The 14,557-nt window shown below is 37.3% G+C and overlaps 1 protein-coding gene across 11 annotated transcripts in view; it reads right to left on the minus strand.

Annotated features, from left to right (window-relative positions):
- The window catches only part of ADK (adenosine kinase), a 564,491-nt gene that overhangs the window by 95,355 nt on the left and 454,579 nt on the right, over positions 1-14,557 (minus strand). For 8 of the 11 annotated variants that reach the window (XM_024253829.3, XM_024253826.3, XM_024253824.3 and 5 more), the window contains one exon: positions 13,743-13,857. The exons of the other annotated variants lie outside the window; for them this stretch is intronic. In XM_024253829.3, coding sequence (XP_024109597.1) covers positions 13,743-13,857 — 115 coding nt within the window. The remainder of the gene's footprint in view (positions 1-13,742; positions 13,858-14,557) is intronic. 11 annotated transcript variants of the gene reach the window in all.

The following is a 14,557-nucleotide window of genomic DNA, read 5'->3' on the forward strand; positions in this document are numbered from 1 at the left end:
TTGCCTTCTAGCAGGATCCTTTTCAATAAAAAGGTGGGAGTTGAAAGAAGTCTCATTTCTTCAGGCTTGAGATCACTGAACTAAATGAACCACATCCCAAAGATATTACTTTGTCAAAAATGTGACAGGTGCACATATTATTCTAAAATTATTTTTGACCAATTAATTAAAGGAGTTTATCTTTTGTGATTACAATAATCTAAAAATGGAACATGAGCTAATAACTTAGTAACTTACATTCATAGGTGAGAAATATATTTTCTCTAAGATCTTACCTGGTAAGAACTTTTTTCTATGAATGCCATACAAGACATTTTAAAAGAATGCCACTTAGTTTATTCTATCTTTACCATCACCAATCTATGCCAACAAGATTATCATTTAAAATTGACTTGGCTGTAGTAGAGACATTTTAAAAATGATTTATATTAATATTTTGAGTTGGGATCATGTGCTGACATTATTCTTCCAATACTGAGATTGTTTTCCTTTAGAGTTTGCTTTTTCTAATGCACATTTTCTGAACTTTACGTCTACCAGAATTGCAAATCACACTGACCTTTTCTTACACAGTAATGGGCAGCATTGAGTGTTTTCATAGAACATGAAAACTTAACTAGCAGATGAGGTCACGCGTTTCTTTAAGGACTCAGGAACATGAAGACAAGTAACGTCAATAACCCCATTTACTTAAAATAAAATGACAAAGGGCATTGGGATGTAACTATGTTAAATTATAAGCACCTCAAAGGTAGGAGACTAAAGTAAACTGTAGATAGCCTGTAAGTGTGGATGGATTTTGAAGGATTGAAAAAAGAAGCATTTCCCAAGGCCTGAGTTATTGAAGAACTAGACAGTTAGCTGTTAAAAGGTTCTGTTTTCGTTATTCCACTGGATCACGGAACTTGCAGCATTATTAAATCACCTAATCCAGTGATTCTCAAAGTGACAGGTGGAGGATAGACAGCATTGCTATATCACCTAAGGGAACATTTTCAACCATACACAATCCTACACTCCCCTTGCCCCAGACTGTACTGCCCGCATTCTCAAACATCTCCTTGAAGATGTATTTTCTAATACTCCTCACAGGGTTGTATCAGATTGAAAGAAAGGTGCGTTTAAGAAGGCAGGGCAGCTGAATAGCCAAAGCAATCCTAAGCAAAAAACGAAGCCAGAGGCATCACATTACCTGACTTCAAACTATACTACTAGGGTATAGTAACCAAAATAGCATGGTATTGGCACAAAAATATGACACATAGATCAATGGAACAAAATAGAGAACCCAGAAGTAAAGCCACAAACCTACAACCAACTGATCTTACACAAAGTCAACAAAAATAAACAGTGATGATAGGACACTCAATTCAATAAATGATATTGAGAAAACTGGCTAGCCATATGCAGAATTATGAAATTGGATCCCTACCTCTCACCATATACAAAAATTAACTCAAGATAGATTAAAGACTTACACATAAAACCTCAAACTATAAAAATCCTAGAAAAAACCTAGGAGAAACTATTCTGCACATAGGCCTAGGCAAAGAATTTATGACTAAGACCTCAAAAGCAAATGCAATAAAAATAAAAATTGACCATTGTAACTTAACTAAAGAGTTTGTGCACAACAAAAGTAACTATCAACAAAGTAAACAGACAGCTTACAGAATGGGAGAAAATATTTGCTAACTATGCAACCAACAAAGGACTAACATCCAGAATCTATAAGGAACCTAAACAAATTAACAAGAAAAACCCAAATAACTCCATTAAAAAGTAGGCAAGGGACATGAACAAACACTTCAAAATAAGACATACAGCTGGGCACGGTGGCTCACGTCTGTAATCTCAGCACTTTGGAAGGCTGAGGCAGGAGAACTGCTTGAGCCTCAAGAAGTATGAGACCAGCCTGAGCAACATAGCAAGACCCTTTCTCTATAAAACACAAATAAATCAATAAAATTTTTTAAAATGGGAACATACAAGCAGCCAACAAACATACGAAAAATGTTCCACATCACTAATAATCAGATAAATGCAAATTAAAACCACAATGAGATATCATCACACTAGTTAGCACAGCTATTATTAAAAAGTCAAAAAATTACACGTTGGCGAGGATACAGAGAAAAGGAAACACATACTGTTGCTGGGAATGTAAGTTAGTTCGGCCCCTGTGGAAAGCAGTTTGGAACTTTATCAAAGAACTAAAAACAGGATTACCATTCAATCCAACAACCCCACTACTGGGTATCTACCCAAAGTAAAAGAAATTGTTCTGCCAAAAAGATACCTGCATTCTTATGTTTATTACAGCACTATTCATAATGGCAAAGTCACGGAATCAACCTAAGTGTCCATCAACAGCGGACTGGATAAAGAAAGTGTGGTACATATACACCATGGAATACTATGCAGCCATAACAAAGAAGGAAATAATGTCCTTTGCAGCAGCATAGATGCAGCCAGAGGACATTATCCAAAGTGAATTAACCCAGAAACAGAAAACCATATGCTCCACACTCTCACTTATAAGTGGGAGGTAAACAATGGGTATACATGGACATAAAGGGGGAGGCAGGAAGTGGGTGGGGGTGAGTTGAAAAACTACCTATTGGGTATTATATTTACTATTTGGGTGATGGGTTCAATAGAAGCCCAAACACCAGCCTTATGTAATACATCCATGTAACAACCCTGAAAAAGTATCACACCCTCCCCCAATTCTAAAATTAAAAAAAAAAATAAATAAGGTAGGACTGTATTTACCAAAAACTCACTAGGTGATTTTGATGTGACAGCACCAGTCTTCCAGTTGAAAACATTTGACTTAATATATTTTCTCCCTTTGTGAAAAATTACAATTCAAACAAGAATTCTGAGTGTTCAGAAAAGTCTACAATTTAGGCCAGGTGTGGTGGCTCACACCTGTAATCCTAGCATTTTAGGAGGGAGGCCTAGGAAGGCAGATTCCTTGAGCTCAGGAGTTTGAGACTAGCATGGGCAACATGGCAAAACCCAGTCTCCACCAAAGAAAAAATACAAAAAAATTAGCTGGGCAGGGTGGTAGGCACCTGTAGTCCCAGCTACTTAGGAGGCTGGGAAGGGAGGATCACTTCAGCTCGGTTGAGGTTGCAGTGAACCATGACTGTGCCATTGTACTCCAGCTTGGGCGACGGAGCGAGGCCTGGTCTTAAAACAAACAAAACAGAAAAATCTACAATTTATTTTTCAGTGGACCTATTTAATTGGAAACACATTATTTCCAATTCAGAACAAAAGTCGTATTGCTTTCTCCAATTTTTGGTGATTTATTTAGTATAGAAACTTGGGGAAGTTTAAACTTTCTATAAAGCACTATATATGTATTTACATACATATATATTTACTTTTTTACTACAATGCTTAATATAATAAGGTTTTATTGTATGAAGATCTCATTAGTAGTTTCTCTCCAACAGGTAAAGAACACTGTTAGTTTTTCCAGTTTATAAACACAGAAATGATTTCCTTCACCTTACTGCCATGTTATTCAACAGATTCATTCAACATTTATAAAGAGGATCAAAATGGACAGTTATCTTCTCTGCCTTCACCCCCAGCATCTTACTCTTTAGGTTATGTTTAATTTTTTTTAAATTGAAAAATAAGCTTAAAAAATAAAAATATACATAAAATTTAACATTTTAAGCATTGTTGAATATACAGCTCAGTGCCATTGTACATTCATATTATTGTGCAATTATCACTACCCATCTTTACAACTTTTTCATCCTGCAAAACTGAAACTTTTTACCCATTAAACAATAACTTCCCATTCAGCCCCTCCCCCAGCCCCTGGCTAACATCATTCTACTTTGTCTATAAAGCTAACTACTCTAGGTATGTCACATAAATGGAATCACACAGTAATTATCCCACTGTGACTGGCTTATTTCACTTAGCATAATGTCTTCAAGGTTCATCCATGTTGTAGTGCATGTTAGGATTTCCTTCTTTTTTAAAGCTGAATAATATTCCTTTGTATGTATATATCACATTCTATTTATCTGTTCATCTGTTGATGGACAGTTGGATTGCTTCTACCTTTTGGTTATCGTGAATAATGCTGCTATGAAGATGGGTGGACATATATCTGTTTAGGTTCCTGCTTCAATTATTTTGGACATATACTCAGCTGTGGAATTGCCCAGCCTGTTACTCTTAATATTTTTCAGTGCCCAGCACTCCCTTGAAAATTTTTTTGGAACTCGATTAACCTGCAAGGACTGAAACAATGATTGGTATGTGACAGAACCTCTAGGGTAGGTGGAAACTCAATCTAAAAGAGGTATGACCCATAAAACAGGGTGAGCAGAAAATACTTTAGATTTACAGGCAATTTAAAGAATTAAATTTATAAAATAAGAGAAAGTAGTTTATATATATCATATCTCAAAAGGAGATAGGTCTGTAGAATAAAACTCCAAGGAAACATTTTGATACATTATTGCTAAGTACTGCAAACTTAACAGTGTGATCATTTAAAAATAGGTTTGGGTGGCTGGCAAGATGGCTGAATAGGAACAGCTCCGGTCTGCACCTCCCAGCGAGATCAATGCAGAAGGTGGGTAATTTCTACATTTCCAACTGAGAGTCCTGGCTCATCTCATTGGGACTGATTAGACAGTGGGTGCAGCCCACAGAGGGCGAGCGGAAGCAGGGTGGGGCGTCGCCTTACCAGGGAAGTGCAAGGGGTTGAGAACTCCCTCCCCTAGTCAAGGGAAGCCATGAGGGACTGTGCTGTGAGAAATGGTGCACTCCGGCCCAGATACTACACTTTTCCCAAGGTCTTCACAAATCGCAGACCAGGAGATTCCTTCGGGTGCCTACACCACCAGGGCCCTGGGTTTCAAGCACAAAACTGGGCTGTTGTTTGGGCAGACACCAAGCTAGCTGCAGGAGTTTTTGTTCATACCACAGAGGCGTGTGGAACGCCAGCAAGACAGAACTGTTCACTGGGGGATAAAGCCAGGGAGCCAAGTGGTCTAGCTCAGCAGATTCTGCCCGGACAGAGCCCAGCAAGCTAAGATCTACTGGCTTGAAATTCTCGCTGCCAGCACAGCAGTCTGAAGTCGACCTGGGATGCTCAAGCTTGGTGGGGGGAGGGGCGACCGCCATTACTGAGGCATGAGTAGGCGGTTTTCCCCTAACAGTGTAAACAAAGATGCAAACAAAGTTCGCAAAAAAGTTTGAACTGGGTGGAGCCCACTGCAGCTTGGAAAAGCCACTGTAGCCAGACTGCCTCTCTAGATTCCTCCTCTCTGGGCAGGGCATCTCTGAAAGAAAGGCAGCAGCCCCAGTCAGGGGCTTATAGATAAAACTCCCATCTCTCTGGGACAGAGCACCTGGGGGAAGGAATGGCTGTGGGCACAGCTTCGGCAGATTTAAACTTTCCTGCCTACCAGCTCTGCAGCAAATCTCCCAGCACAGCGCTCGAGCTCTGCTAACAGACAGACTGCCTCTGGGTCCCTGACCCCCATGCCTCCTGACTGGGAGATGCCTCCCAGCAAGGGTTGACAGACCCCTCATACAGGAGAGCTCCAGCTGGCATCTGCCGGATGCCCCTCTGAGACAAAACTTCCAGAGGAAGGAACAGGCAGTAATCTTTGCTGTTCTGCAGCCTCTGCTGGTGATACCCAGGCAAACAGGGTCTGGAGTGGACCTCCAGCAAACTCCAGCAGACCTGCAGCAGAGGGGCCTGACTGTTAGAAGGAAAACTAACAAACAGAAGGGAATAGCACCAACATCAACAAAAAGGATGTCCACACAAAAACCCCATCCGAAGGTCACCAGCATCAAAGACCAAAGGTAGATAAATCCACGAAGATGAGGAAAAACCAGTGAAAAAAGGCTGAAAATTCCAAAAACCAGAATGCCTCTTCTCCTCCAAAGGATCTCAACTTCTCACCAACAAGGGAACAAAACTGCACAGAGAACGAGTTTGACAAATTGACAGAAGTAGGCTTCAGAAGGTGGGTAATAACAAATTCCGCCGAGCTAAAGGACCATGTTCTAACCCAATGCAAGGAAGCTAAGAACCTTGAAAAAAAGGTTAGAGGAATTGCTAACTAGAATAACCAGTTTAGAGAAGAACATAAATGACCTGATGGAGCTGAAAAACACGGAATGAACACTTCGTGAAGCATACACAAGTATAATAGCCAAATTGATCAAGCAGAAGAAACGATATCAGAGATTGAAGATCAACTTAATGAAATAAAGCATGAAGACAAGATTAGAGAAAAAAGAATGGAAAGGAACTAACAAACCTCCAAGAAATATGGGACTATATGAAAAGACCAAACCTACATTTGATTGGTGTACTTGACAGTGATGGGGAGAATGGAACCAAGTTGGAAAACACTCTTCAGAATATTATCCAAGAGAGCTTCCCCAACCTAGCAAGACAGGCCAACATTCAAATTCAGGAAATACAGAGAACACCACAAAGATACTCCTTGAGAAGAGCAACCCCAAAACACGTAATTGTCAGATTCACCAAAGTTGAAATGAAGGAAAAAGTATTAACGGCAGCCAGAGAGAAAAGTCGGGTTACCCACAAAGGGAAGCCCATCAGACTACCAGCGGATCTCTCGGCAGAAACCCTATAAGCCAGAAGAGAGTGAGGGCTAACATTCAACATTCTTAAAGAAAAGAATTTTCAACCCAGAATTTCATATCCAGCCAAACTAAGCTTCATAAGCAAAGGAGAAATAAAATCCTTTAAAGACAAGCAAATGCTGAGAGATTTTGTCACCACCAGGCCGGCCTTACAAGAGCTCCTGAAGGAAGCACTAAATATGGAAAGGAAAAACTGGTACCAGCCACTGCAAAAACATACCAAATTGTAAAGACCATCAAGACTATGAAGAAACCACATCAACTAACGGGCAAAATAACCAGCTAGCATCATAATGACAGGATCAAATTCACGCATAATATATTAACCTTAAATGTAAATGGACTAAATGCCCCAACTGAAAAACACAGACTGGAAAATTGGATAAAGAGTCAAGACCCATTGGTGTGCTGTTTTCAGGAGACTCATCTCATGTGCAAAGACACACGTAGGTTCAAACTAAAGGGATGGAGGAATATTTACAAAGCAAGTGGAAAGCAAAAAAAGAGCAGGGGTTGTAATCCTAGTCTGCGATAAAACAGACTTTAAACCAACAAAGATCAAAAAAGACAAAGAAGGGCGTTACATAATGGTAAAGGGATCAATTCAACAAGAAGAGCTAACTATCCTAAATAATGCACCAAATATAGGAGCACCCAGATTCATAAAGCAAGTTCTTAGAGACCTACAAAGAGACCTAGACTCCCACACAATAATAGTGGGAGATTTTAACACCCCACTGTCAATATTAGATAAACGAGACCAAAAATTAACAACGATATTCAGGACTTGAACTCAGCTCTGGCCACGCAGACTTAATAGACATCTACAGAACTCTCCACCACAAATCAACAGAATATACATTCTTCTCAGCACCACATCACACTTATTCTAAAATTGACCACATAATTGGAAGTAAAACACTCCTCAGCACATGCAAAATAATGGAAATCATAACAAACAGTCTCTCAGACCACAGTGCAATCACATTAGAACTCAGGACTAAGAAACTCACTCTAAACCACACAACTGCATGGAAACTGAACAATCTGCTCCTGAATGACTACTGGGTAAATAATGAAATTAAGGCAGAAATAAATAAGTTCTTTAAAACCAATGAGCACAGAGACACAACGTACCAGAATCTCTGGGACACAGCTAAAGCAGTGTTAAGAAGGACATTTATAGCACTAAATGCCCACAGGAGAAAGTGGGAAAGATCTAAAATCGACACCCTAACATCACAATTAAAAGAACTAGAGAAGCAAGAGCAAACACATTCAAAAGCTAGCAGAAGGCAAGAAATAACTAAGAGCAGAGCAGAAGTGAAGGAGTTAGACACAAAAAAACCCTTCCAAAAATCAATGAATCCAGGAGTTGGTTTTTTGAAAAGATTAACAAAATAGATAGACTGCTAGCTAGACTAATAAAGAAGAAAAGAGAGAAGAATCAAATAGACACAATAAGAAATGATAAAGGGGAGATCACCACTGATCCCACAGAAATATAAACTACCATCAGAGGATACTATAAATATCTCTATGCAAATAAACTAGAAAATCTAGAAGAAATGGATACATTCCTCGACATATACACCCTCCCAAAACTAAACCAGGAAGAAGTTGAATCCCTAAATAGACCAATAACAAGTTCTGAAATTGAGGCAGTAATTAATAGCCTATCAACCAAAAAAAGCGCAGGAGCAGACGGATTCACAACTGAATTCTTTCAGAGGTACAAAGAGGAGCTGGTACCATTCCTTCTGAAACTATTCCAAACGATAGAAAAAGAGGGACTCCTCTCTAATTTATTTTATGAGGCCAGCATCATCCTGACAGCAAAACCTGGCAGAGACAACAAAAAAAGAAAATTTCAGGCCAATATCCCTGATGAACATTGACACAAAAGTCCTCAATAAAATTCTGGCAAACTGAATCCAGAAGCACATCAAAAAGCTTATCCATCATGATCAAGTCGGCTTCGTCCCTGGGATGCAAGGCTGGTTCAACATACGCAAATTAAGAAATGTAATCCATCACATAAACAGAACCAATGACAAAAGCCACATGATTATCTCAATAGATGCAGAAAAGGCCTTCGATAAAATTCAACACTCTTTCATGCTAAAAACTCTCAAAAAACTAGGTATTGATGGAATGTATCTCAAAATAATAAGAATTATTTATGACAAACCCACAGCCAATAACACGCTGAACGGGCAAAAGCTGGAAGGATTGCCTTTGAAAACCAGCACAAGACATGGATGCCCTCTCTCGCCACTCCTATTCAACACAGTATTGGAAGTTCTGACCAGGGCAATCAGGCAAGAGAAAGAAATAAAGAGTATTCAAATAGGAAGAGAGGAAGTCAAATTGTCTCTGTCTGCAGATGACATGACTGTATATTTAGAAAACCCCAGCGTCTCAGCCTAAAATCTCCTTAAGCTGATAAGAAACTTCAGCAAAGTCTCAGGATACAAAATCAATGTGCAAAAATCACAAGCATTCCTATACACCAATAATAGACAAACAGAGAGCCAAATCATGAGTGAACTCCCATTCACAATTGCTACAAAGAGAATAAAATACCTAGGAATACAACTTACAAGGGATGTGAAGGACCTCTTCAAGAACTACAAACCATTGCTCAAGGAAATAAGAGAGGACACAAACAAATGGAAAGCCATTCCATGCTCACGGATAGGAAGAATCAATATCATGAAAATGGTCAAACTACCCAAAGTAATTTACAGATTCAATGCTTTCCCCATCAAGCTACCACTGACTTTCTTCACAGAATTAGAGAATATTAAATTTCATATGGAACCAAAAAAGAGCCCGTATAGCCAAGACAATCCTAAGCAAAAAGAACAAAGCTGGAGGCATCATGCTAACCTGACTTCAAACTATACTATAAGGCTACAGTAACCAAAACAGCATGGTACTGGTATGAAAACAGATATATAGATCAATGGAACAGAACAGAGGCCTCAGAAATAATGCCACATATCTACAACCATCTGATCTTTGACAAATCTGACAAAAACAAGCAATGGGGGAAAAGAATCCCTATTTAATAAATGGTGCTGGGAAAATTAGCCATATAGAGAAAACTGAAACTGGACCCCTTCCTTACACCTTATACAAAAATTAACTCAAGATGGATTAAAGACTTAAACATAAAACCTAAAACCATAAAAACCCTAGAAGAAAACCTAGGCAATACCATTCAGGACATAGGCATGGGCAAAGACTCATGACTAAAACACCAAAAGTAATGGCAACAAAAGTCAAAACTGACAAATGGGATCTAATTAAACTAAAGAGCTTCTGCACAGCAAATGAAACTATCATCAGAGTGAACGGGCAACCTACAGAATGGGAGAAAATTTTTGCAATCTATCCATCTGACAAAGGGCTAATATCCAGAATCTACAAAGAAGTTAAACAAATTTACAAAAAACGAACAAACCACCACATCAAAAAGTGGGCAAAGGATATGAACAGACACCTCTCAAAAGAAGATTATTTATGCAGCCAACAAACATAGGAAAAAAACTCATCATCCCTGGTCGTTAGAGAAATGCAAATCAAAACCACAATGAGATACCATCTCATGTCAGTTAGAATGGTGATCATTAAAAAGTCATGAAACAACAAATGCTGGTGAGGATGTGGAGAAACAGGAATGCTTTTACACTGTTGGTGGAAGTGTAAATTAGTTCAACCATTGTGGAAGACAGTGTGGTGATTCCTCAAGGATCTAGAACCGGAAATACCATTTGATCCAGCAATCCCATTACTGCGTATATACCCAAAGGATTATAAATCATTCTACTATAAAGACACATACACACATATGTTTATTGCAGCACTATTCACAATAGCAAAGTCAACCCAAATGCCCATCAATGATAGACTGGCTAAAGAAAATGTGGCACATATACACCATGGAATACTATGCTGCCATAAAAAGGATGAGTTCATGTCCTTTGCAGGGACATGGATGAAGCTGGAAACCATCATTCTCAGCAAACTAACACAGGAACAGAAAACCAAACACCGCATGTTCTCACTTATAAGTGGGAGTTGAACAATGAGAACACACGGACACAAGGAGGGCAACATCACACACCAGGGCCTGTCGGGGGGTGGGGGAGCTCAGGGAGAGATAGCATTAGGAGAAATGCATAATGTAGATGATGGGTTGATAGGTGTAGGAAACCACCATGGCATGTGTATACATACCTATGTAACAAACATGCACATTCTGGACATGTATCCCAGAACTTAAAGTATAATAAAAAAAATAGGTTTAAGGCACAATGATTCCTAATTAGTCTTTTAATATGTGTGTTAGCACTGCCTTGTGCCATTCTGGAATGTCACTTATGGTAAATTAAGGGACACTTTCCCTCCCTATCTTCCATTAGTATTTTAATGCTAGGAGGTGGGAAAAAGCTGATCCATATTCAAGAGGAAAGGAGGGAAAACAATAACAAATTGGCATCTCTTTTGTGAATTGCCCCACAGGCCAAGCATTTTTATGTTCTTAATCATTATTAAATGGCTTAACATGACACCCAGAGCCTGGCGAATGATTGCATCCTGACATGAGAACGAATTACAAATGAAATGAAAGATCAAGCCGTATTAGAGGACTGCCTCTGGGAAATGAAAATCTTTAATTCTCTTTTATTATTGACATTTATTTGGCTGCAATGAATAACAACATAGCAAAGAGATTCGGCTATGCTTGTGCACTGAATAGCTTATCCCAGGGCTCAAAACTGCATTAACATTTATCATGTTTGCTTTTGTAGCTGACACCACTGAACAGATTCTCTATCCATCTTGTATTTATCATGCATTGCAGATATAGTGCATCCTCTGATTTAAGTTCATTTTCATATGGTAGGAACAGCAAAGATTAGCCAGTGTCTTTCCTCAAATAAATTCCAGCTTGTAAGCATTCCTAAGAATGGCTTAATAGATTTAATAAAGAATAAAATGAGTTCACAAGGAAATACAGTCACAGGATGGGGAGGTTAATTTTCAATTTTGGGAAAACTGCAAATTCACAATAAGGAAGACACTTGTACAGTATGTATATCTAGAATATACAAAGACTTAAAATGAATGTCTCCACAAAGAGCAACCAAAGAATATTTTGTAAATCTGAAGGTAGTACTACAATTCCTATAAGAAGCCTGTATGTTTTTCACTTTCCTAAACTGTCCACTGCTAAGACAGGAATAATCCTTATACTATAGGAAGAAAGCAATTCAGATAGTTTGTATCAGTGCAGGGATATCTTTTCATGGTTTCTTTTCTCTCTTGTACAAATTAACAAGGTGGTTCTTCTTGCCACCACAATAAAAGATTGCTAGTACTTGTGCCTTTGCTTACTTGATCCTCTTTGACTCCATTGCCCTCCGTTCTTTTTTTTTTTTTTTTTTTTTTGGAGACAGGGTCTTGGTCTGTCACCCATGCTGGGGTGCAGTGGAGAGATCATAGCTCAACACAGCCTCGAACTTCTGGGCTCAAGTGATCTTCTTGCATCAGCCTCCCAAGTAGTCAGGACTATGGGCATGTGTCACTACTCCCTCAGCTAATTTTTTTTTTTAAATTTTTTTTTGTAGAGATGAAGTCTTGCTGTTACCAAGGCTGGTCTCCAACTCCTGGGATCAAGCAATCCTCCCACCTTGACTTCCCAAGGTGCTAGGGTTACAGGTGTGAGCCACTGTGCCCACTTGTCCTCCTTTCTTTTAATCCTTCCTAGAATGTAAGGATTAGCAAGGATATCAATGTATCTTGGGAAAGCCACTCAACATCTCTGAATCTTGTTTGAAATTTTTTTTAGAAAACTTTTCTTTCTTTTTTTAAAGTTTTAATTATGGATAATTTAAAACATATCCACAAGTGGAGATAATAGCATAATGATGCCCCCATATATCCACTGTCTAGCTTCAACCATTAATTCATTACCAGTCTCATTTCATTTATACCCTCACTTTATCTACCACTCAATGAATTACTTTGAAGCAAATATTTTTTGAAACAAATCTCTGAATCTTGCTTTTGACTATTCTGAAATAAGAAAGTTGATCCATATGTATCTATGTATCCTATAACATCATGTTACAAACCTCAAATATAAAGAATAAAATTTATTTTAAAAAAGAAAGAAAGAAAATACCTTGACAGTAATTTCATCTTTGGCCTGTTTCAGGCTTTATATTTAATTCAACACAAATGTACTTCATATTCACTATAACATCTTTTTTCAAGATTTACTGATCTTCTGAGTCAATACAATCCATATAGTTTGCACCAATAGATAAGAACTATATTTTACTTTGTACTTATATGTTATAAATATTATTTTAATTCCCAGTTAGATCTTTAAGGTTCCTATTTTATATTTCAGTGTTTAGCAGAGTACTGAACAAACACATAGGTAATACTAAATTGCTCCAGTTTACAATAACTAATCAACTGATTGGTTTTAATCTGAATGGTACAGACAGAATTAAAACATTTATATTTTGGTTTTAATAGTGGGTAGCTCCATATTAACACTATTAATCATTTTAATCAATAACATGTTTGCTTACTAGATGAAATTCCTGTTTTATGAGTGCTATAAAATAGATGGTAAAATAAAACAAAAAATGAAATTTTCTTCTTGAAGGAAAAATGGAAAATGTAACTTAGTTCTGGATTTCATTTGTTCATAATTGAGTAAATTTATTTTACTCTAGTGTAGGTATTTTATAAATGAAATATATTCTTTTATTCAGGAAAGATATTTCTTGATTGACAAAATCCCCAAGATAACTAAGTAAATAAATTATATCAAAGTGGTTTATTTAACTAAATGTTAATAAACTATCTTCTTGAACATGAAATCTTTTCTACTGAGATACAGGGTAGAAATATTTATTAAAATAAAATATTTTATTTTATATATTGTATATGTATATTGTATATATTATAATAGAAAGAATACAGAATTTTTTTGTAATTGATTAATCTCCATAATACTAGATCCATCACACATTTCCCACATGTACCTGTAGCCATTATAGTGTCATCTCTCCCTTGGGTGAAGATCACGATTCGCTGCCTCTTTGAGTTCATCTTTGGCAGGGCTTGTGTCTTTTTGGCTATCTCTTTAATGTCTTTAGTCTATTAATAGAAGGAAGGAAAAAATTCTCATGACCAATAAAATAAAACAAAACTTTATCAGTAGATTAACAATTTAGCTTCTAGTGATCAAAATAAGAGACCTGCATGTCTATTAAGAGACATTAAAAATTTCTTTAACCATATACAAAAGTAAATAGAATAGCACAGTGACTTCCAAGGAACCCATTAATGATCTACACAAATTTAAAATGTATGATGAATCTTATTTCACCTATATCCTCATCCACTTGCTTTTCAGATTATTCTAAAGTAAACCCCAAGAACTATATATAATTTCATCTATAAATGTTTTAGTATATATCTTTGAAAGGCAATGATACACATAACCACAAAACTATTATCACACTTCAAAAATTATTAACAATGACTAAGTATCGGCAAATATCCAGGCAGTTTTCAAATTCCCAATTAAAGAGGTTTTTATAAAGAGGAAAATTTAATTATTTTAGACGTTTACAGAACATAATTATGCTGACTTTGGAAAAAATACAGTTCTTATAATGTCAATTTTTCAAAGGACTGATTTGAGAGAAAGAAATGCTAATCCTTTCCTACAAAGACTTACTTTTCTTTAAAAAAGATAAAGTTTAAAAAATGACAAACTAATTGTCAAACTCTGATGCTGTTTTTCACACCATATAGGCCATAAAGTTTTACTGAAATCTTTATTGAAGTTTTC

This window comes from Pongo abelii, chromosome 8 (genome assembly GCF_028885655.2).
Source record: "Pongo abelii isolate AG06213 chromosome 8, NHGRI_mPonAbe1-v2.0_pri, whole genome shotgun sequence".
In the NCBI taxonomy this organism is placed as follows: Eukaryota; Metazoa; Chordata; class Mammalia; order Primates; family Hominidae; genus Pongo; species Pongo abelii.